Source organism: Leptosomus discolor, chromosome 6, assembly GCF_034619465.1.
Source record: "Leptosomus discolor isolate bLepDis1 chromosome 6, bLepDis1.hap2, whole genome shotgun sequence".
In the NCBI taxonomy this organism is placed as follows: Eukaryota; Metazoa; Chordata; class Aves; order Leptosomiformes; family Leptosomidae; genus Leptosomus; species Leptosomus discolor.
Genome location: NC_141396.1, coordinates 52,542,171 through 52,566,937, shown reverse-complemented (window position 1 = coordinate 52,566,937; position 24,767 = coordinate 52,542,171). Strand labels below are relative to the sequence as shown.

Sequence of the window (24,767 nt, the reverse complement as noted above, 5' to 3'; positions counted from 1 at the left end):
TTTAAGGAATAGGGTTAAAATAACTTGGTGCATTTCAGTTACACTTGTGAAACACCTATGTAGTTTTCTTGTCAAAATGTTCATAGATTGTCATAAGTAAAGACAGAAAAAGGGCTATGCTGCTTATATTGCCTGTAAATTTCTTTTTAATTAGGATTCAGACATTCAGGAAAATAAGACTGGCATTCTATTTGAAATAATACTGCTCTTTAATAATTTTGTGTTGATTATGCATTATAGAAATGATCCCAGTATTGCCATCTTGTTTAAATGTTTGTTCTGTGATTTTTTTTTTTCCATCTTGGAGCCATTTGGTGTGTCACATTTATCTCTTTTCAGCCCATTCCACACCTATGCAGCCTAAACGTTTTGGAATGATGAAATACAACTTCTAGGTTAAAGAAAAACCTTTATTTAAATTATGTCTGAAATGCCCTAAATGTTATTTATATAAAGAAAATTATAACTTACAGGTAGTTTATTACGTCAGAAATAATTCCCACTGAATGCTTAGCTAACAGATGTCCAGTAAATGTACTCTCACGTAGCACTAACGAAGCTCACTGTTAGCCGTTCTAACAGCGTTCTGTTTTTCTTCACTTACGCAATCTGCTATTTGATGTCTCCTCAAAGATTGCACATTTATAATTATTCTCATAGGAGATCACAAATTACTTCATTATTGGGTATATGAACCTGAAAGAGACTGAATCATCGTAAAATACTTGCATCATAGATCTCTTCGTGGACCACTCAAGTTTTAGCTGGTCATGAAATAACCCTACCTCTACTCTTTCACTGCCTCTGAAGGAAGTGAAGGACAAGTGCAGAACTTGTAGAGTGGCCACAGCAACATGCAGTCAACACACAGCCACTGTTTTCACAACTTATTTTGTAAGTGTGATGAAAGTCAGAAGTAACGAATACCCTCATGCTGCAACAGAATCATGATCCTTCCAAAACAGTGTACTTCTTGCCTAATCTGTTCTCTGTAATGAGTATAAAATACAAAATACTATAATGAATATAAAATATAAGACTAATCATTTATTTTACCATTTTTTTTATAATCTGCTAGCAATGCAAGAAAAATACGCATTTTCATTGGCTTAGAAATAGGAACAGAAATGGCACACACTTAAAAAGGCAAATATTGAACAATATTGTAAAAAATAAGAGCTTTGTAAATTGTTGGGCTTTTTCCTGGATGTATATTGGTTTTAAAAAATGTGACATGTCTGTTAGATTATAAGTATTTAGTTATGTTTCCTTTCCTCAACTACGTTAAGATGGAAGTAAGACTGAGTGACCATAAGAGTAGTGTAAGAGCAAATTACTGAGCCTTTTATTCTTATTTTTCACTGTTGCCCATCACTGGAACCTCTGAAAATCAATGCTGCCTGAATTAGTGCGGAGCTAAGGCACTGCCTTGACTTTTGTGGGTGGCAGAAGGCAGAAGCACAGCAATGGATAGTCTTGAGGAGGCCCAGGTATGGCTTAGTGAGAAGTCTGGCCTAACAGCTGTGAGTACCTCAGCTAGCTCAACACTGCTTGTGTCGTATAAATAACAGGATTTCTTTATTTGGAAGGCTTGGAGGTTATTATTGTTGAAGGCAGTATCAAGTACATATATCATGACTTTGATTTTCTTTGTAATGATTTGATTTTGGAGAATGACCTGCAGTAATGCTTGATATTTTACACTCCAAAGCACAGATGTACAGTCTGAAATACAACATTTCAGTGTGGATGGTTTGTGGGGTTGGTTTGGTTTTTTTTTGATAGGTTGGGTTGTTTTTTTTTTTACTTTTTTAGGATTTATAATCAGAAATCTTACTTTATAAAGACTAAACAGGAGTCACAAGTAATGTGCTACTATCTGGTATGTCCTGTCATTTGAAAGGAGGGGTACTTACTGATGCACCAAAACATGCCAAAGCAAAGCAGAGTACACTAGCAGCTGAACCGTGGTCACATTATTAATCACTGCTTGAATACCACTGAAAACAACTAAAATGATTTGTGAATGTGTAGTTAGATATGTCGCCTGGTGTTGGTAAGAAAAGCTTTATGAGACACGATTCACAGTGTCTGTTTTCTCATCTACCATTCCTATGTCAGGTCTCCAGCACTGCTGTCCCCTTGCATAGTGGAGCCAGAATGAAGGAAAAAAGGGGAAACCCATAGTTTGGCATTCTCACCATAACTTGACATTCTATGAATCACCGTGTACTTGTTTGACACGTACTCATTTCATGAGAGAAATTATTATAGTGGAAAAATAATATTCTGACTAGGCAACAGTGTAAGGCGGCTGAAATGTTTAAAGGATTGACTGATGAGTTCAAGATATATGCATGATGGTATTTCTGCTGCAGCAGAAAAAAAGGATGGTGACTGAGATCTATTACATGAAATTTTCTCATTTCCTCTGCTGAATAACGAACCTTCCCTATGTAATAGTTTCCTCATAACATGAACATAGTATGTCCTTCACGGTATTCTTAACCATTTACAATATATTACTGTTTGTAGAGATCTTTGAACTTCTTTGGTGAAAAGTATAAGGTTTGTATAAAACATGACTTTGTACTTACAACATGACTATTAACTGATGTCACTTTCCAAAGAGCTGCTTGAGTTCTATTTAAAATTTAAATATGTAACACTTTACTACTACTTTAGTTAAAAGAAGTACACATAAAAAAGAGTTGCCAGTGTGAAAAGCTTCCTGAAAGGTTTAAAAAGGCTCATGTAGCTTAATGTGAATATAGTGGACCACAGGAATGTGCATGCCACAAACTGCATATGATCACGCTCTGCAAAAGGTTTATCCTGTAAAGTAACATAACCCAATGCAATAATGTGGCAGGCACTAATAAAACATTGAGAAACTACTTCACACAAAGGTGCATGACATAACCATTCGGATAATGCAGTAAAAAAGAAACACACATAAAGATGTCATATTCATTCAAAAATACACAATGAAAATATGAAAAAAATTACTAAGAATAATTTGCATTGGTTAACAGTCTGGCTGTAGACTAGGTTTTCTAGCACCTGTAGGTTGTTTTCGATGGGGGAGCAGGTTTTTTTTGGTGGTGGTAGATGGTTGTAAATGACAGTGAGGAATGAAGAACAAGAATGAAGAATAAAAATTGAAAAGCAAAAGCAACTGAATAAATGGAGCTCACTAGATGCAAAATAAAGGTGTCTGGGAGCTACAAAGAGAAGGAAGAGATACAAGTGAACAATAATTAAATGGTATTCAGTGTAACGGGAGATTGTCAGACTATTCACAATGTAGTTTATGTGAGAGCGCTTTTCTATTTCTTTTGTGTCAAGGGCTGTTAGTTCTTAATCTACCAGTAATAGACATAAATGGCTAAAGCAACATATTTTTTCTGAAGAGGAAATCTCTTTTACAAAGTGCTAGCCCAACTAATCTATCTCCTTGATGATGCTGTTTTGTCAGCTGCCTTATTTATGAACTGCTTTTTCTCATTCTATTTACCTACCACTTTTGCCCATTACAGGAGGTTTCAGTCTCCATTAGGTATGAAAAATGTGGGTTACTGAACTATTTGCGAGATAAATATATAAAATCATTTCTCAAAAAAAACTGTCAGTGGAATGATGTCTAGTTTAATTTGGAAAATGATGCTTTAGAAATGGGCACTATATGTTTCCTATTTATCATATTTTAGTGAAGACAGATATTACTTGCTCTTTTTTCCTTTTTTTTTTTTTTTTCTGGAAATAACAGCTCTGCAAGCCCAACCTTGTCTCAAAGCTAGGTTGTATTGTCGAAGAGTCATCAACACTAAGGGTTGTGCAATGACTGAGTTCAAATGTTTTTCTTCCATCTACGTGTATTTATACATACACCCCCCCCCCCCCTCCCGAAGTCAAAGAGCAGCTGGGGTTTACATTTTTAGTACAGTGGTAGAACCACTCAAGATTTACATGACTCTTTTCTCCAAACCATTGTGCCCAGCAAACAAAAAGCAGCAGACTTCCTCTTCTCACAGTGTCTGTTGAGCAATACTTTTTCATTGTGTTAAAGGCATCTCCTTGTGATGATTATTTTAATACAATTTTTCATATGATTTTGCTATGGTGCACGTGATCTATGCATCTTTTATAAAAGTGGTCATACAGTTAAAAAGAGGGGTTGAATCACTTTCTAAAGGTGATTACGTAATTTCTGAATTAAAGGGGAAGGAGAGGAGTTCAGAGTAATATTGGCCTGGTTGTAGTGCTGTGTCTTGGTTTGAAAGACAGGTGTCTGCGGAGGAAGGCAGGAGCCTCCCTTGAAATGGAAAATGCAACCCCCTTCCCTCCAAATTATTATAATTTTGAAATTAACGGGCCTTCAGGCAAAGATATGGGGAATATGAATAACAGTTCTTTACTAATATATATATATATATATATATATATAAAACACAAGGCAGGGAAAAAAAACCAACCCACTGGTTTACACTGACAGAGTCAGGAATACAACCTGACACCCTGTTAGGGTGGCAGTAGCAGTCCGATAAGATGCTGGCTGCAGTCCTCCTGAAGCGATGGATGTAGTTCTGTTGAAGCAGCGATCTTGTAAAAGGGTCTGGTCTTCCTCCGAAGGTCCAGTGGTAGGCAGGTAGCTCTTGTCCTCTGGAACTCCAGTGGGGGGAAAAACTCCTCCGGGAATCCAGTGGAAGAAGGCTGCTAGGGTGTTGGAGATCTCAGTTTTTATTTGGCATGGACTGCTTGGCTCCTTCCCCCCGGGCGGAGCATCTCACAATGGGATGGGGAGTCGTGAGGCAGTTCCTTGATGGGCCCTTAACAGGAGATAGTCCAGGAGGGAGTTATCGATGGGTCAGGCGATAAGGCATTGTTGTGCCCGTTAACAGGAGATAGTCCAGAGGGGGCAGGCAGGGAGCACCGCCCCACCTGGTCTCACCAGCTCCTGAAGATGGTAATAGAATACTTTTTTCTTTTTTGGCACATTTTACACTGTAACCTAGGACATGCTGATAGTGTCAACAAATGTGTTTCTTAATCATGAATGAGCAGAGGCGAAGTAACTTCCTTTGGAACTTGCTGACTTTCCTTCCATTGCGTACAGTGCCCTCACGTGGCTCTTTGATTTTCCTAATGCAGCGGACAAAGATGATTTATAATGTTTTAGCAGTTCTGTGTACTCAACTCTGTTACTGCACTTTTGTAACAGATCGTATCTTTGGGATTTTACACAAAAAAAAGGTAAAGCATGAAAAGTACAAACAATAGCTTATTTACTATAGTAAGCTTCAGGGATAGTTTCATATTCAAATTAAAACCCTGAAAGCAAAATCCCAATAGCTAACTCAAACCCAGCCAGGTAATGACCCAGCCAGGACTCCGCCATTTTCAGCAATTCAGAAAAAAGTCACAGAAGAGCTCCATTAGAAGGTCTTTTATTCTTTTTTTCCAAGTTTGCTTAGATTAGCGATGTAATAGATAGGAACACTGAAACCTCTTAAATGCGAGATTACTCGTTTGTTAGTAAATTATTATATCTAACTCCACCCAGCCCGTAACAAGTAAGTACCTGAGCTGTCTGCATTTGATACACTCACTAAACTGGAAAGATCTACAACCTTGTGGTGCCACAAACGAAAGCTCCAAAAACTTTTACTCTTTTGATAACTCACATCTAAATCTATTTTATATCTGAAAAGTCCTCTGAGTAGAATAATTTAGATTCAGAGTTCCTGCATTATAGAAGTGTCACATCGATCTTTAAATACAAGTTCTAAATACACAATTTTACTTGTCAATGATGTTACAGAACAATATTTTCGTAGCAATAATATTTTTTGAAAAAAATATAGGAAAGGAAAATTCATCTAGGGTTGCTCCTGCATACAGATAATGTAACTGCTTAGCTACAATGACATGAATATAAGTTGATGCCCCTTTTTGATAAAGAAGGAATAAATGGCATTTGTGAATTTTTTTTAAGGAATCTCCGGTCGGGGAAGGACACAACAAATGTGGGAGTTGAACTAAGCAGGTGCGAGATGTAGATTTTTTTAGTCTTAGTGTAGGTTGTGCAAGTTTAAACTTTTAAGCTATTTTTTCTATATTCAGCACTGCCATCCAGTGGACATGATTGCAGTGAGCTTCCATTTCCTTTGAAGAATTAAAGGAGTTTAAGCAGATAAAATAACCACACATTTAAAATTCTTCATAAATTTAAAAAAATGAAAGCTACAAGAATAATACCTTATTACTGTGCATTTTTATAATCACAAAACATAGAGTCAATTTATACTCATATTTTGTACGTCATCACATGAGAGCCAAACAGCCACAATAGAAGTCTAGATTAAAGATAGCTGTAATGAAATAAAGGTACATTCCTGCTTTCATTTACCTTGTTTTTATAAAAAAAATAAAATACTTTAATATATAATTATTATAATATAAAAGCACATAAAAATAATCACACATTTTAAATTATTCATAAATTAATATTATTTTAATATATAATGCAGACTAACTCATTTAGTGAAAATTGAATATAACATGAATAATCCAGCATAAACCTTGTACACAAACTAAAAAGTGTGGTTGCAAGGGAAGGAGAGACAGGTAACTTGCTCAAAATTCAGCAAATACTCTCTTTTTCTACATCAAAAAGGCTAAAGGATCTGTTACTGTAAAGATGGTTTTGAAAAAGAGCGGATAGTAACATGGAAGCCATCCGCAAGTGAAATGATGGTGGTGGGGAATGTGGACTATTTACTGCCAGTTCAGATCGCAGTCTGTAAAACAGCCTTTAAATAAAGCAGTAGGTCATATCGTGGCATATTTCATAATAGTGTCTGTATTGTCATAGGCTGTGGAATTCCTAATTCTGGACCAGAATAATACAGTGTTAGATGTAGCATAAACATAAACAAAATGGACAGCTCCTGCCAAAAGAATTCATTATATAAGAGGAAAGAAAACAAGTTAATACAAACAGAGAAACAGAACTATCAGAGACAACAAAAGCATATAAACATGCAGAGAAAAGAAATGCATATAAGGGGGGCATTCAGGAAACACTGCAGTGCTGGTTAGAATGATGAACAGACTGGACAGCAGATGTAATCATAGAAACGTTACATTTGTACACGTGGTGGCAAAGTTTTAGGGTGGCATATGCAAGTACTAGGAACTAACCTGTGTAGCTGTTGTGGTGTAACCCCAGCCAGCAGCTCAGCCCCACACAGCCAGTCACTCACTCCCCCCGATGGCATGGGGGAGAGAATCGGAAGGGTAAAAGTGAGAAAACTCGTGGGCTGAGATAAAGACAGTTCAATGGGTAAAGCAAAAACCACACGCACAAGCAAAGCAGAACAAGGAATTTGTTCCCCACTTCCCATCGCAGGCGGGTGCTCAGCCATGGTCAGGAGAGCAACACCTGGGTTTCAGCAAGCAGGAGCAGCCCCACTGCAGGGTTAACCCTGAACTGAACTCACTGATGCACAAATGATGTATCCACTCACATTAAGTTTTAGTCTTGTTCTGAGCAGATACATTGGAATTCTTTCTTAATGGACCTTGGGAGAACCTCTCTGTTCCCTTGGATGTGCAGGCAGCAGCACGGTGGGAGAGGCAGGATGGCTTTAGCAGCACATGCACTAGGGCTCGCCGCTTGCTCATCTCAAACTCCTGCCATACCCCACTGTGGTTTTTTGGGTGGTAATTCTCTGGCCAGCCTTGACAAAGAAACTTGATTAAACAGGTATCCAGATTTTACAGTTTCTGGACTTAGAAATTGTCATTTCTTAGATACATTTAAATCCAAGAACAACTTTTAAATACCTTACCAAAAAAGCAATATTGAATACTCATGTTCTTCCTCCTAATTGTGGTTCCTCAGCTGCAGTCTGCCAGAACAGAGCTTGCAGAAGAGGTGAGGCTTTGGTACGTAACGTAAAGTCTGTGGAAATGGTGAGTATTCATAATCTCAGAAAATCAGCACATGATTCTCCCATGCTGAACACCCAAAATTATTAGATTTTTAAATACCTTCCTTTCTGTATCTATGTTTCCAGTTCTCAGTGGTTAAGTCAGGACAATACTTCCTCATATAACAGAAGTTTAGAAATTATGTGCTGCGTAAAGTTTGGGTCGTGTACAGATAAGGATGCTCTTCAGTAACTGCTGTCTGACTTGTGATATCTACTGTGCTCTTGTACAATTAATACATTCACACAGCATGACGGAATAGCATAATTTAATTGTGCCACCATATAACTTAACTTCTAAGAATTTAATTTTACAAGCTTGTTGCTAATGCTACCACTGAGAAAAGCCTTCAGTACTGCAAAAAGGTGAAAGTGCCCCAGATACAATCCAACACTTGCAGAGAATAATAAGCAATCAAAAGCTGAAACTTACAACTCCCCCTGCAGCAAACAGAAGAGAGTTAAACCAGCAAAATGGAAAAAGAAAGGTTTTTAGATTGGAAATAGAGAAAGTTGACATGCTGTTTAAAATGTCTAGAAGGAGTTAATAGAACTAATTTTAAACCAGAGAAGATTATTAAGGCTGAATGAAGAAGTTGTAAGCACTGGAAATGAAATGGGCAAGGGCTTGATTTGAAAACAGGAAAAGCAATTCTCTTGATACGAGTTTTGAATAATTTGAACTATTTTGAAATAAACATCTGTTTTCCAGAAAACTATGTCACTGTAGAAACTTATACTGTATACTCTAAATGGATCCTTTTTTTAGCTTTAATAAAATGTAAATATTGATGCAGAGACATTTCTGGAGAACCTCCTTAACACGCACAGGTTTTATGTAACACCTTTCACATTAACATGCTTTTAATTTTTCAGTGAAATACTGTAGAAGCGTGTGTACCCGTCATCCCATTCGCCCTGGTTAATTTTTCCATGTCACTTAGGCACTTCCAGAAAACCTGCCCCCAATACTTGTTAAATTTGAAATTCAAATTTTCAAAGATGAAACGTAATATTCCACTTTGACAGGAACAAAGCTGGATCAGCTACATTTAGCAGCAGGTACTAGGGTGTCCTAAAGTCTGGCCAGTATTAAGAAACACATTCACAGTAGCAATCTGTAGCCATATTTAAGGCTGATACTATACATGTTTTAAAACAAGACACTTGAGGTGCAGTTTATCTGAACCAGTCTCACTAGGTTTCCTTTATAATGGAGCCTTGGCCTCTATTTATCCCATCCTAAGGTAGAAATCTAAAATGAAGTAAATGACTTGCCTGCTACTCCCAATATAAAAGGGGATCTAAAAGGACTAGCTCAGCTCTAGAGATCTACTTCGTAGATGCAGAAGTAGCCTATTTTAGAATCTCCCTACTGCATCTTAAAAAAAAATGTCACCATAATATTGCTCACTACTGGAAGGCAAGTATGCTGAGTAGTCTCTGCAATGGATGGATAGAAGATTTCCAGAAAACATTCTGGGTGTTTATCACATTATGAACATTTTTGTATTTTGATGCTCTTTGGCTGCACCGACACTCAATGTGATACAACTGTTGGTGCTGAGGACTTGACATCTGCACTGTGTGATTTCCAGATGTTCTCCTTCAGACTTTTTATCCCATGAACATTAACAGTTGATGAGCTGGACTACTTGCTGGTGTAATGGCCTGATTATTACATGTGAAGACCACTGCCAAACTGAGAGCCTAAAATATTAATATTTTTTAAAAATTAAGGTCGATTAGATGTGATTATACTTTTTGAATATACATAGGATTAAGGTATTTTGGAGTACTGTAGTTATGTAAACCTGATACTTACATACAGTTTACAAAAATATAAGCACTATGACAATCTCTTATTCAATGAAGACTACAGAGTTAGCACTCTTATCATATGTCTTTAGAACTCGATTTCCCATTTTCTAATAAAGTGCTTTTTTTTTTTCAAGAGGTATTTAAGCTTTCTTCTGCAGAACTGAGGAACTGGACTTGACTTTTAATAAAAAATCAACCTAAGCAATATTTTTGCACAACCATGGAAGAAAAGATATTTAAGAATTTGAAGTCAGTGGTTTCATACATGCACATGTAGAAATAGATCTCTGGCTATCATCCAGGCCCAAAGAAGTTTGTTCTGGAGGTTACAAGGAGAACTGTAAAAGAGTTTTGAGTCACTTTTCAGAACACAACCTCACTGTTCCAGCTGTGTATTTCCAGTGTTGCTATTTTCAGTTGGAAAGGAAAAAAAGGAGTACTTGAATAGCATATAAAGGAGGGTAGAGGTATGAAAACTTTCTTGCATAATAAGAGCAGCTGTGTGGCACTTCCATAATTAAACAAACAAACAAACACGTGGGCTGAAATCACAGGTTTCCTTCTGGCAGGAAAATACTCCAAATAATAGACAAAAGAAAATAGAATAATAAATGTTATCTTTTGAGTGATACAGCAATTATACTAGTAATTACTATAATGAATTTGGTATTTTTTCTGAGTGACAGTTAATTTTCATATTGCCTTCCTATCCCTCACATACCTGAACTTCCTCAGAGAAAAACCCAACAAAGTAACTAAATTTATAGTAAGCTATTTTTAAGATTTTCTGAACATGGATACCTTTTACAAAGGAAATAAAAAGCATGTATTTAAAAGTATTTTGTATGAAATAATGGTACACATGCACATGAGGGGAATACAGTAAGGAGATTATATAATAGCCTAAGGAGATACTCCGTATTTCTTTATAATCTAGTAATTGCCTGTTAAAGGATCTCTTAAAAGCAATCTTTACACACAGAAAGGATACAATTACTAAAAAGAAAATATTTTTAAGTTGCTTGAGCATGTAAGAATGATGAGTTCAGGAGCATTAGAAAATGAAAAACATATTTCCAGGGGAAGATGCAAGAACTGCCACAAGAAAATGTTAAGTGTGACTTTCTGTAGTGTTGCGTGTTAAACTAACCCACAGTTTGTTTGGAGAGGGGGAGGAGAAACAGGCTTCAGGAATCAGACGTCTTTCTCCTGCTCTTAGCAATTACAGTAGGTATCCCTCAGCTAAACAGCTTGTAGAGTCGTGGTAAATTGATAAAAAAGTTACTTTTGCACCTAACTTTTTTATGGTTTTACACGTTTTCTGATGTACTTCAGAACCATTCTCTCATCTGTCAGTCCCACAGCCTTTCTTCCATCAAAACAGCTTTAAAACATAACACTGTTTTTCCCTGGGACAAGGCTCAGGAAACAGGCCCACATTTTCCTCCAAAATGGAAGGATGCAGACTGTCGTTACTGCGAGTAAGAAGTGAGAAAAGAGGGAGCTGCGAGCATTCTCTGCGCAGCAGCTTGCTGTTTACTCCTAACTCAGCGCAAGTCCCAAAGGCGTCTGCGTAATCAGACGTAGGCCACCTCTGACACAGAGAGCACGTGCACTCAGAGTACGTAAAGACATTACGCTCCTTTGTCTCCACAGTGATATTACTTCGTTATTTCGAGTTAAAAACTTTTTGTGGCCGTTTTCCGCCGAGGAGCCCAAGCAAGTGGCCAAGCCAGCAGCGGGCAGCCAGGGCCGGCGGGCCCTGCACAGCACCGCCGCTGCACGGGGCCTCCTTCACTCGAGCAGTGCTGGAAGTGGTTTATTCGCTGTCCAAGTCCTTGCTGGGAGCCAGGGGCAGATGGTCGCCTGCTCCCTCCACAACCCTCGGCGGCGGGATAGGGGCGCCTCCACCTTCCGGGGGAACGAAAACCTCCTCAAAGGAGACCCTAGGCACCCAAACACCCCGCGCCCGAGGGAGTGACCCCGCTCAGGGCTCGGCCTCCCTGGCGCCTGCGGAGCCGCCCAGGGAGGGGGGCGGGGGGGAGGCCTATAAGCGGCCGCGTCCCGCCGCGACTCCATTTCGGGCCGCGCTGTGGCCCACCCCCGCCTCTCCAAGCGGGAGGGCAGCGCGCATGCGCGGAAGGGGAACCGTCGCCAATGGAGGAGCAACGCGTGCGCGGGGGCCCAACGGGACATGCGCCACGCGGCCCCGGACCGCCCCGCTGCGGGGAATTGCGGCCGCCCGTGCTTGCCGTAGAGTGGGCTGTACCAAGCCCCTCTCCTCCGGCGGGGGGGGGTGGGGTCCGAAAGTGACGGGGCGCCGGGACCAGTTGGGCCTCCGCCCGTCCTGTCGCCGGCGGGGAGAACCCGGAAACGGCGGCGCGCGGCGCGCAGCGCGGCGGGTGAGGGAGGGGCGCGGCGGCAGCGCGGAGGGTGCGGGGCCGCCCCGCACCCCGTCCCCGGCAGTGGCGGCGCCGGCGGAGGGGCGGGGCGCGAGGGGCGAGCGGCTTGGGTAATGGCAGCGCTGTGAGGACGGAGCGGGGCAGGGACCGCGGCCGCAGGGCAGGGAGCGAGGGAGGCCGGCGGGTGGGCGTCGCTGACTCGGGCCCCTTGCCGCCAGGTAACCCCCCCTCGCCCGGCCCGGCCGGGAGCGCTGCTGGGCCGAGGGGAGGGAGCCCCGCGCTCGAGGCGGGGCGGCGGTCCCCGTCCCCGCGCGCGGTGGGCGGCCGGGCCGGGCCGGGGGAACCGAGGCCCTGCCTCCCGGCCCCCTGCCCGCCGCCCCGCGGGGTCGTCCCCGCCGGGGTCAGCCGCTCCGCCGCGCTCGCCCCGAGCACCCGTTCCTCGGCGGTGTGTGTGTGGCAGCGCCCTCCCCCCGCGGGGCGCCGCCGGGGGGGCGCGGGCCGGGTCCTGCCCTTGCCCGGTGGGGAGGGTGTGGTGCCGCCGCCTCTCCGGCGGGGCTGGCCGGCTTTCCGCGCTGCGTCCTCAGCCAGTTTCGCTTTTGTTTTGGTGGGGAGCGCACGTCCCCTGCCCGCGGCCAGCCGGAGGGGCCGTGGGGAGCGGGGTGCTCCCGTTGCTGCCCGGCGGGGGGGCCGGGGGCAGGCGGGGGGGGGGGGCGGCAGGCAGCGCTGTTTACATGTTGGACGCGGGTACTCCTGCCCTTGGCTGCTCGCCCACGACTAGCTCGTAGTATTACTTCTTGAGATGGTTAAATAGGTCGGAAGTTTGGGGACTGTTTTGACGCTGGCCAAACCCCTACGTTTATTTGTGTGAACAAATATATTCACTATGACAGCGGTGTGTTTTAAAGAATGAGGCGATGGAAGCAACTTCCTTTCATTATCCTCATGTGTAAATATATTTCAGTGATAGCAGCTTACGTTAGGGCTTGTCAAACAGGTATGGTTTCCCGCCCCCTGAACGGGATAAACCCTAGGGTAGCTATTCTGCACTGCTGCAGTTTTTACCATGAAGGTTACTTGCATCAGTTCAAAGCATTTAATATTTTAAGCTGGTGAGTTTGTGCACTACTCTGAAGCAGAGCAAACCCTCAAAACTACAGCATCTTGCAGAAAAAGTTGTATTGCATTTGTTAAATGTGTCTATAAAACAAGTTTAAATTCACAGGGATGTGAAAGCTGTAAGAGAAGGCCGAATAACAGCCAGCTCTGTCTTATAGTATTTAACTCCAGAATAACTTTAGGAGTATGTGGGTACATAGTGCTTTACATATTACTAGGTTTTGGTGCTACTAAGCACAGTGTTACTGATTCTGTGTGATGTGTTGTGGGAAGGACTTTTTCTTCACCCTTCCTTCCTCCCATTAGTTTTGCTTATCTATTGAGGGAAGGGTTCTTTCACCTTGGAGGTACTAGAGAGCACAATGTGTAACGTTAACACTCTAAGTATAACTTCATTACAACAAGAATTTCTTAGGATTCTTAAAATTTGTGTGCACCATTATTATTTTTTTCTGGTCACCTGAAAATACTCTTGTGTTTTCCAGAAGAAGAATTATATTAGAACTTCTAGAAGACTACCACTTTTTTTTTTATTTTTCCCTCCTGGAAGCAAGCTCTGCTCTTGTTTACTTCTACTGAGGTTCATGTTTCTTTGAAACATACATCAGTTTGTGTTTTCAAACTTACTTTCTTTGATCGATATCTATCTTTTTTTTGTCAGTTCTGATTTGCTGTCTAGTAAGCTGCTACTGACATACATGGATTGGAATTTTTTTTTTATTTACAAAAGTGGTAATAACCATGTTGCACATATAACAAATGTTTCTACTGAACTGAAAATATTTATGCATCGCTTATTGAGCTTTAGTTCTTAAAGTTTCCTGTTCATAAAACCTAGGATAATGTCCTTTCCTTGATATTACTTAGTTGCTACTCAGTTTCTTTATGAAATCAAAACAAATGTGGAGTGGGTAATACATTGATTACATTTTAAATGGAAACTGTTACGTTGCAGGTAGAGGAAAACAACCCTCTGTGGTTCCTGAATTCCCAGCAGTTTAAGGAGCTTGGTTAGTTAGGGTGACATTTTGCATGCGTACAGTGTAGAAGTCGCATCTGATTTTTTTTTTTTTTTCCCCTTGAACTGAGAAGGTATATATCCTGCAGTTTGAGAAGGTATATATCCTGCAGTTTGAGAAGGTATATATCCTGCAGTTTGAGAAGGTATATATCCTGCAGTTTGAGAAGGTATATATCCTGCAGTTTGAGAAGGTATATATCCTGCAGTTTGAGAAGGTATATATCCTGCAGTTTGAGAAGGTATATATCCTGCAGTTTGAGAAGGTATATATCCTGCAGTTTGAGAAGGTATATATCCTGCAGTTTGAGAAGGTATATATCCTGCAGTTTGAGAAGGTATATATCCTGCAGTTTGAGAAGGTATATATCCTGCAGTTTGAGAAGGTATATATCCTGCAGTTTGAGAAGGTATATATCCTGCAGTTTGAGAAGGTATATATCCTGCAGTTTGAGAAGGTATATATCCTGCAGTTTGAGAAGGTATATATCCTGCAGTTTGAGAAGGTATATATCCTGCAGTTTGAGAAGGTATATATCCTGCAGTTTGAGAAGGTATATATCCTGCAGTTTGAGAAGGTATATATCCTGCAGTTTGAGAAGGTATATATCCTGCAGTTTGAGAAGGTATATATCCTGCAGTTTGAGAAGGTATATATCCTGCAGTTTGAGAAGGTATATATCCTGCAGTTTGAGAAGGTATATATCCTGCAGTTTGAGAAGGTATATATCCTGCAGTTTGAGAAGGTATATATCCTGCAGTTTGAGAAGGTATATATCCTGCAGTTTGAGAAGGTATATATCCTGCAGTTTGAGAACTAATCTGCCTGAGAAAAATCAAGAGCCAGTAGCAGTTAAGGTAGTGAAGTGGTTGCGAAATAGATTTTAGCATGACATTTGGTTATTTCCCTTATAGAGGGGTGCCTTTGTGTTAAAAGTCTGTGTGTCACTAGCTTTATTTTTTCCATCCTGACCTTGAAAATTTGGGAAGACAAGTTGAGAGTCACTTGTCTATCTAATTAAAATAGAAATAGAAGTATTCTTTCCACTTTCTGTTTTAGTCTTGCAATGTTGTGTTTCTGAGCAGGAATTAGACTTGCTTTGTGCATGGCATGTCACATCGGGCCCTTTCTAGATAGGACAGAGACAAATAGAAACAAAGAAGAGGCCTTCACAGTTGTGTCTCTCGGGACCTCTTTTTTAAAATTACCTTTTCCCCTAGTTTTATTTCAGTAATTTAATGTTTTTCTTTCAATGAGTCTCTGTCACTATTTTTGATATGAAATTACTAACACAGCTTCTGTGTTTTCAAGCCATGCCTTGTTTGAAAGAACTCACTATTTGTCCTGCTGCACAAGCTCTGCATAATGCTCTGTGTTTAGATGTGTTTTCTTTTTGTCATCCTGATCAAAGCTTTTGGGTTTTGTGGCTTTTTAAATATAACACCAAAAATGTCTCATGAAAGCTTGAGGTGAACATAGGCTACAAACTGACAGTAGTAACTTCAAACACCCTGGTAATATGTTCAGAATGTTCCTGCCCAAAATTCTGTCAGATACAGCTGAAACAGTCTTTACATAAAAGCAAACAAACAAAAATTTACAGGAAAGTTTGTGGTTTTTTTTTTCTTCATATGACACTGCTAAACGGAAAGCTTGGTAAGGTGATGAACTTCATGAGGCACAATACTGTTAGATTAATTGGTGTTATGCTATAGGCTATTCATGCAACATTCATTTGGAGGGTGGGGAAGCAGGGATGAGTGTTCTTCGTGTTGCTATATTGTGGTGGTGCAGCAGTGTACAAAGTTTAAATTGAAAAATTCAAAGGAAATGTACTTTTTAAAATGATTGTGCAATGTTGTCTGACATGTTTAATTCTTCTACAGATTAACAGTAAAGCCCCACAATGTCCTTGAAACCACGAGTAGTTGACTTTGATGAAACATGGAACAAACTTTTAACAACAATTAAAGCTGTTGTTATGTTGGATTATGTTGAAAGAGCGACGTGGAATGATCGCTTCTCGTATCCTTTAAGTGAAAATCTGACTTAATGTGCTTGATGTGTTTAGCATGGAGTAGGCCTGCGTGATAGAGCAATTTCAGTGATCTTGATCAGAAGCCCATTGTAAGGTGGTTATTAAGCCTGTGGGTCAGTGGATATGTTGAAAGGGATGGGAAATTCTGTGTATTTGGGAAGTATTCCATGTAAAAATCACCATGGTAATAAAAAGTGAACTGGACTGAGTTTTACTCACTTCTGGTAGCTCTAATATTTAGCTTATGCTATAGCTGTTGGCCAAAGTACGTGCATTGAATTTCTCCTATTCTGATACAGAGTTTTTCTTGTATGCTTAAGTGTGTGTGTAGCAGGGGAAACACCTAAGATGGAGGATGCACATCTGTAAATTTGGGTGTGTGGTGAGGTGGTTCTGTTTAAAGATGTCTCCCTCTTTTTTGCACTTCTAAGTGTACTGATGACTGCCATATGAGACATTTCTATATCAAGAGTTTATAAAAAAGCCACCTTCCTTTCCCTCCGCTGTTACTGTCTCTCTATTTCTGACAGTTAAGCTATGTTTAAAAATAATTACTGTTTCTGGTTGTGATCATATGGTCTTGCTGTTCAAGTCACAGCTGTACATATATTGTGTAGTGAAAGGTTTGCATTTTACATAAAAAAGACTTGTAATTTCTTACAAGATTTAAGTCTCAGTGAACTTCTTTCAAAAGTGTGACTGTTCTAACCAGTTACAGTGCCCTGTGTCTGTGCATTCATTAGCTGTTGCAGTGTGGTGAATAGTTAGAGAATTTTAGGAGGCTTTGCAGCTGTTTCACAGCAGTTTGATTTGGTTTGGTTTAATTATAGAGGGGGAAGAATGGTTTAGAATTACTAATTTGTTAATTCTTCTGGGTGAAAAAAGAAGCTCCTGAGAAGGTTCTTACACGTAGGCTTTTACAGTATAAGATTATTCTGTGTGCAGGAGCTAGACTCTAAAAGTGACTTTCTGAACGTGTTGCCATTTCTCAGAATTGCTTTCCCATGTGCCTGTGTTTTGAGTGTGTGCATGTATATAAAGGCATGAAAAGTCCTTCTGGAGCCTTGTTCTATGGTGCAATGATCTTTAAGGAGCTCTTTCATTTTAAAACTTTGTAATTAATTTCTGAGGGCATGACTCTTCACCTTGTGTTGGAGTCAAGTTCAAATGACTCCAAAATTTACAGACTTTTTGAATTAATTAGGTTCAAATGACTCCAAAATTTACAGACTTTTTGAATTAATTAGGTGTGCACTTCTGTGCTGACGAATTGTTCTGTAGTCGTTCTTTCTAAGCAGTTTTTGGGAATTGCATCTTTCAGTCTTCAGCAAGTGGTTAATTTCTGTAGCTTGAAGCTCTAAACACTTAAACAAGGGCACCTAAAATGGATTTAAATCTAAAATAATAATTGAATGAGATGTGGGATTGATTCCTCTTGTCACACTATTTCAGTTAGAAATTCTTATGTGGAGGCCTTGTACACAAGTCTGCTGTTGATCCTCTTTTGGGATTTACTCCAGTTGATTGAACATCAGAAAGGGAATGCTTTTGAATAGCAGACTCAGGAAGCAGTCTTGGAAGAATCATTTGGCATGTAATTCTTAAGACCTTACTTACTATCGCCTTTTAATTATGTTCCTTGGAAAGTGGCACTATTACTGTGTAACTTGGCACAGGCAAGAGCTTTTTGACTTACTCTCTGTGACTGAATGACCTGAGGCGCTTGTGTGACTTATAACTTCCAGCTTAAATGTTGGTTGTTCAGTACTTCTGCTACGTTTAGCCAAACTCTGTGTTTTAACCCAAACTGCTGACTGAGTATTGCACAACTCGGTGAAACTGGTAGTTCTATACAGCTGGTGTGAAAGCTTTTTCCAGGTTTTAAATATATAAAGAAAACTTAAGGATATAATTTTTAAATGCCACATCTTCCTAAATATGTTTTTTGTTATGTTTTAGCTTTTTATTCTGTTACATTCAATTTAATTGGAGTAATCTGTTTCTAAACATCTACAGGGATTTTAAAGGAAATATAGTAACTATTTTTCTTATTGCTTAATAAGCACAATAAAAAGGTGACAAAGTATTTGAACTGTGTGTTAATGAAATTCATACAGGTTATTTCATTGATTATAGTACCACTTGATCTTTGCAGTCTTTCTATAGCCAAAACAATGATGTGGAAACAAAGGGTAGGGTGCAGCAAAGAATCACAACTTCAGTCTGCAGCGGTGTATTCTGTTTTGCTGCTTGAGACAGCTGAGATCAAATGGCATATGCAGACTAAGAGTATTTTAAGGGTGAGAGGCTTGTACTGTGCATATTCTATTCCTAGAACTAATTTTTGCCTCACTACTTCCCCAGAACTTCTTGAATATAGTATTTTCTTTGTAACTCTGGTGGCATTTTTATTGTTAAACGTAGCTTATCTTTAAATATAGCTTATATCTCAAACTATGCTAGAGTGGCAGTGAGCTGGGAACCACAACTCTGTAAGAGTTAAAATCTTCTGGAAAAGATCACTTGAAAGACCATATGTCACTTTATTTAAACTGTGAGTCATCTCGAGCCATCTTTGACCTTCAGATTTCCTTTAAGGTTCTCTGCAGAAAGAAATGTTTCTGGAGTTGTGTATCATGATCTGGTAAATGAGTGACAGTTGTGTCTCTGAGATCTATTTACAGTAATTTGGTTATTATGAATGCTTTGTGTAACTTTCAAGACTTGGCTTCTAACTGTTCAGTCGTCTAGGGAGTGCTCTCTAAGAGGCTGATTAATCTCTTGATTAGAGAGTGGTAGTTTGTCTGAACTTTGGTAACTACCTTTCAGCAGTAGAACTTTTTTGAACAGGTAGAACATCAGGGTCTTCCTGTTGTTGTATCTCGTTTTCCACCAGCCAGATAAGTAGGATGGTCGGTACCCAGGGAGGGAGGTAGCCCTACTGCAAACAAAATTATTTTAAAAGTATGCAACATGGCCACCTGCTTTTTTTCGATTTTGCTGCGTGTTTGTTCTTCCTTCTCTAATCCTGCATTTTACAAGGAGCCTATCATGAACCAGAAACTTATAAACATGTATCTTTGACATAAGAACCGGCCCAAAGAGAAGGAAGGGTAAATAAAGTTCGTACGATCGTGATTCTTTCTGACTGCAAGTCTTCGAGTGCTGTATGCGTTTTGATTCTGGTACAGAGGAAGACCAACAATCGCAGAAATTTTCCGAGAGATCTGCTTTGGTCTTTTAGAGAAGATCTGTTCAAAACCTTCTGTTAATAGATGATCTTAACTAGATGCTTTTTTTGACACTGAGGACAATATTTGTGAGCTTTTATGGCCTTGGATATAGTATTTTCTTGTTGATGGTAACTTTTTTTCTCCTTCGTTTGGAGTTGCTTCGGTTTCCCATTGCTGGATAATGCCCCTCAAATAGAGCCACTGGAGCACTTGAATCGCACATGTTCTTGTTCTCAACCCAGAGGAAGGCCCCTAAGCAGCAGTTTGGCTTCAGCTTCCTTTGACCTTTAATGCCCTGCAAAACTACATGCTGGACTGGAAGGACAGATGGCTTTCACCATTGAAGATAAATTATTGAACAGTAAAGGCTTCTTCATCTTCTAAGGGACAGCAGCACAGAAAAAAAAATGCTTTAAGTTTATGGAGTAAAATACCAGTGATGATTAATGATTCATGATAGAGGTGTTCGGTTTGTTGTTTGCTTTTTTTTTTAAGAGTTTCACAACATTTTTGAACGCTACCCTTAAACTTGGATTCTGGTCTGAAGGATGTAGTTGGATGAATAAATTGAGCAAGAATGTGAACTTTATGTAGCAAAGCCACTCTGTAATGTGTTTCTGAGACTTATGGTAGCTCTTTTTTGTAGAAATCCGGAGAAACTTAGTATCCAGCAAGTAGAATTTGATGTTGATTTTTATCATTTGGTTGAAACAGGAAAATGTGAGGTGCCTGTGAAAGTGCTTCTGTGATTAAGCTGTTAGTTTAATCTCAGCAGGTGTGTGAACAGTGTCATGTGTCAAGGAAGAATACTGGATTCAGCTTTCTTAATTTTCAAGAAAATTTGACTGTTCTAGAATAAGGAAAGGCATGTTTGGAAGATGTACATTTTCATGAAGAAGTACAGATACTATTTTCATACTTAAATAGGTTTATTGCCACGAAGAAACTTGTTTAGAACAGTCAAGATGTCGTGACTCCTAACTGAAGCCTAGGGCAGAGAGGCTAGATCAATTCAGAGATAATTGTTCACTGCTTTCCTCAGATAAGCTGCCATTATTATTTTCTTGTGCTGGTGTGGTAAACACTGCCTGTTTTCTCTAACTTCAAAGTAAGCTGCTCTTGTAGCAGAGACCCATAATAGTTTCGGTGATTCAGATAGTGTAGCTGTGGATCTAAAGAGAAAAAATATCCTGTCCCCTTTACTTGTGGTTAGCACACAAAGATTTCTAATTCTGGAATTTACTTTATCAGAAATACCGTATTTGCATAGTGAGGAGGCTTGGGATCTGAAAGGTACTGAGGATGCGTTTGACTACAGACCATCCTTCAACTGACAAAATCTGTGGGGGAGGGGGCCGGGAATGTGTAGAAAAACATTTGTTCTTTACAATCTGTTTAAGAAAACCTTTCATTCTTCACTACCAATGTAATAGTTTGTTTTGGTGTTTTATTGGTCATAGCTTTGTAAGTTAGTGTAATGTAATGCTAGCTACTCTTACAAAGCAGTGAAAATTGGCTGTTTTCTTTGTTGGGGTTTCCATTTAATGCTTCATGCCATTCCAAGGAGAATTCTGATAAAGATGATCTATATGGTGAAATAACTGTACTCAAGATGAGACTCTGATCAGGCTTTCCGAAATTCCAGTTGCCAAATAAAGGCTCTTTTCCATTTAGGTGTCCTACATCAGTATCTTCTCTGTTTTGGGTAGTACTTCTGTATAAAAAATGAAACATACTTTTGGGAAAAACTGTGTGATGAAAGCCTGACACTGTTCTGGAGACTAAGCAGGAGACTTGTCAACCGTCCTTAAGTTTTCTACCTCCTTTTACACAGGCATGTGTTTTTTTTAAGGTAGACTAGAGGAGAGCAGATCTTGTGTCTTCCCTTAATTAAAGAGCTTACCTTAAAAAAGTAATCTATACTAAATAATTATTTCTGGCATGTCTGGTTTTATAAAGTGCTTAGACTTAGTGGGTGAACATGATGTTTTTAAATAATTTTTGCAGAACTAGTTTATTTCCCACAGTTGTTCACCTGAAGCCTGACTTAATCTTCCTTAACTTTTCTGAAAGCAAAATTCATAATCATAAATTCTTTTCTTCATGAAGTATCAAGTGACTTTTTAAAAACTTGATATCAACTTTACAAACCAAAGGTGTAGCTCTGCAAGGTACGTCAAGGACAAAACCACCTTCAGGGGATTAACTGCTGTTGCCCATTTAAGTGAGCAAGTGTAGCTGTTCTGTGCGGCTGTGATCTAAACAGGATTGCTGAAATGGTAATAACAGCTGAAAATAAAACACCACCATTGTGGTGACTTAATTTCCAGTGTCCTACACAATTATTTTACCTGTAGAGTTGGGGGAAATATGTAGGGACAGTAAATTGTTTTGGACTTAAGGGAGGAAAACCTGAAGTCGGCTTCACTTCGTGTTTGCTGGGCTCCATACTTGGCTAATCGCATTCTTAACCCAATTCGTGCTTCGTTTCATTGTCCGAAAAGAGACTGTTTCACATTGGCTGCAGATACAGAAGAAGAATTTTGGATTAAAGCTGCTTTTTCATTTTGAGATAATCATATATTATTTATGGATAAGAAATAAGTGGTAGAAGCTGTGTCAACATGTGGCTACGAGAAGGTTCAGGATCTTAGCTCTAACATTCCCTCACCTTTTGCTACTTAAATTTTATTATTGATGCTGAAAACTTAGATTCTTCACAAATCAGGACTTACACTAATTTCAGAAAATGATCCATTTAATCTTCTGTGCTCAACTGTAGAAAAAAAAAAATTAAACTTCTAAAATGCACCTGTAGGAGGAAAAAAAGTTATGTAAATCTTAAATTTTGTTGATCACTTTTCATGCTTTGAGCAGATGCAAACCTTGACTCTGAGCCCAGAGACATTTACGCTTTGTGTGTGGCCTATCCTGAACCTCTTGGAGAGAGACTTTATACTGAGACTAAAATTTTTTTGGAAAATCATGTACGCCATTTGCACAAGGTAACCTATACAGTTACTGATGTACATGTAGGTATTGTTTATCCTTTTTTGATTTCTAGAGAGGGTTTTGTTTGGTTTGTATGTATGAAGGTATGCAGGTTTTATGAGACTAAATCACAGATGACAGAGTTCCAGAGAGAATATATGAGTATATCGGATATATGCAACAAATATCACACAACACAGTGTATTTATACACATATTTATGTACGTGTCTATATGCAACACAAAAGAAAGAACGGTAAGCCGACAATTATGGTTTATAAGATATTTATTGGCTTGAGAAGTAAGTTCTTTCTGCTATTGAATGCTTATCAAATAAGTTAGAGAAATGTCCTCATTTTCCATGTGTGCTGTAGTTTGTTGTTAGCCTTCTGTTACAATGTAAAAGAATCTGCTGTAGTGTCTTGGAAACTGCGTATACTCTACTAAATAAAACTTCTGAAATATGTGGGAAATAAAATAACAAAAATGCTTGAGAGAGGAGGAATTGATGACAAATTATTTATTATGACAAATAACAGTACTTGTATACCTATATAGCTGTGAATTACCTTCTGTCTATCAGCTAAGAAAGCTAATTTCAACAGGATCGTGATTTGTCATGTTGAATGTATGGGATGGATGAACAGTCTCTCCTTGTCTTTCTGTAAAAGGAGAAGTAGATTTAAATAAGATGTCCACCTGCCCTTGTGTAAGGAATGAAGAATTGCAAATTGTGGTTAGTACTGCTGAATGGCTGGATGCCATTTTTTGAGCTTAGGTACCTGTGTATTTGACAAGGTAGGCTGGGTATCTTAATGGGTGCTTCCACTGGTTGCAGAGAGGATACCTCTGACACTTGGGTAGACTAAATCAGTTCACTAAACTGGCAAACAACTCTTCCTCGTTTATTTAGTGAGCTGAATGAGCTCACTTCGGATAATCAGGCAGGTGCCAGCACAGCAGAAGCTGTGGGAAGTAGTGGAAAGCATACATCTGTTTTTTTGAATTGGCTGTCCACCATTTGTCTTTGAGATAAGTTTGGAAAACTTTCTCAAAATTCATACTGCAGAGGAAAGCACTCTCAATTCTGTTTCTATCTACTAGTCTTCCTCTTTTATGTTATTGCACATGCTTCTTTGCTGCTTGAGCTGGAGTTTAAAATTACATGCTTTAGAGAGAATTATATTTGAATCCCTAGGATCTCGTCCTCTTTCACATCATACTAGTTAAAATTGTTGAGCTTACTCCTTTGAATTATGAATATATTTTGAGAAGTTCAGTACATCAGCAACTTCTTAGAGATAATTCGCTTAAATTGCAAAAGATTTGGGCCTAGATTTACAGAACTTAAATGTTTAAGTTTGCACATATCTGTACTTGTTAAACTTGTTTTATTCCAGGTTTCTTGGTATAAGGACTTGTCTAACCAGTAAGGCATACTGATTTTAAGGGGTTATAGTTAGGCAACTCCTCCAGCACGCATGTGGCTGCCTGAATTTAAAATGGATCTATGTCGGTGAGGGAATAGTTATGTGTACTATCCCACCAGTATGATGTGAGAATATGAACCATGCTTATTCAAGCAAGCCCTTCCATAAAGACAAAAATAAAACATTGAAAAGATTGTTCTTTTTAAATGCAAAATAAAGCAACTTCAGGTGTCGTAGCTGGCTTACCAAAACTTTGTAGTTTGAAGATTTGTTAGTTATCTGATCGTTGCAACAGTGTTACTGTTAGACTGGTTGAAACTTAGGTGTGGTCTTAATTTCGAATATGTGATTGTTATTCCAAAATTATAATCCTGTTATAATTTTGTATGTATGCTATTTTCATACTAATTTTAGCGGGGGGTGTATGTGTCTTCCTTCACAGAGAGTTCTGGAAGCTGAAGAACAAGTACTGGTTATGTATCACAGATACTGGGAAGAGTACAGCAAAGGGGCAGACTATATGGACTGTTTATACAGGTAAGCTTTGCAAATGAGTCGTTAAACTTTTCAAATTATTATAGTGATTTGCCACTTAAGTCTCAGAATGGTGCTTAAAGAGAGCAGTAGCTGAATATGCCCCTGAATATGTTTTGGACAGAATATAGTTATGGTAGCAGAACATGAGAAAAAAGAAATAATGCCCCAGCAGTTTTTTCTGTGCACT

General features: G+C 39.3%; 1 protein-coding gene across 2 annotated transcripts in view; it reads left to right on the top strand.

Moving 5' to 3' along the window:
- Positions 1-12,182: 12,182 nt before the first annotated feature.
- CUL2 (cullin 2) overlaps positions 12,183-24,767 on the top strand; it is a 53,180-nt gene continuing 40,595 nt past the window's right edge. For both annotated transcript variants that reach the window (XM_086467436.1, XM_086467437.1), the window contains exons 1-4: positions 12,183-12,217; positions 16,239-16,377; positions 22,526-22,628; positions 24,486-24,580. In XM_086467436.1, the coding sequence (XP_086323562.1) occupies positions 16,259-16,377; positions 22,526-22,628; positions 24,486-24,580 (317 nt within the window). In that variant the 5' untranslated portion in view covers positions 12,183-12,217; positions 16,239-16,258. The remainder of the gene's footprint in view (positions 12,218-16,238; positions 16,378-22,525; positions 22,629-24,485; positions 24,581-24,767) is intronic.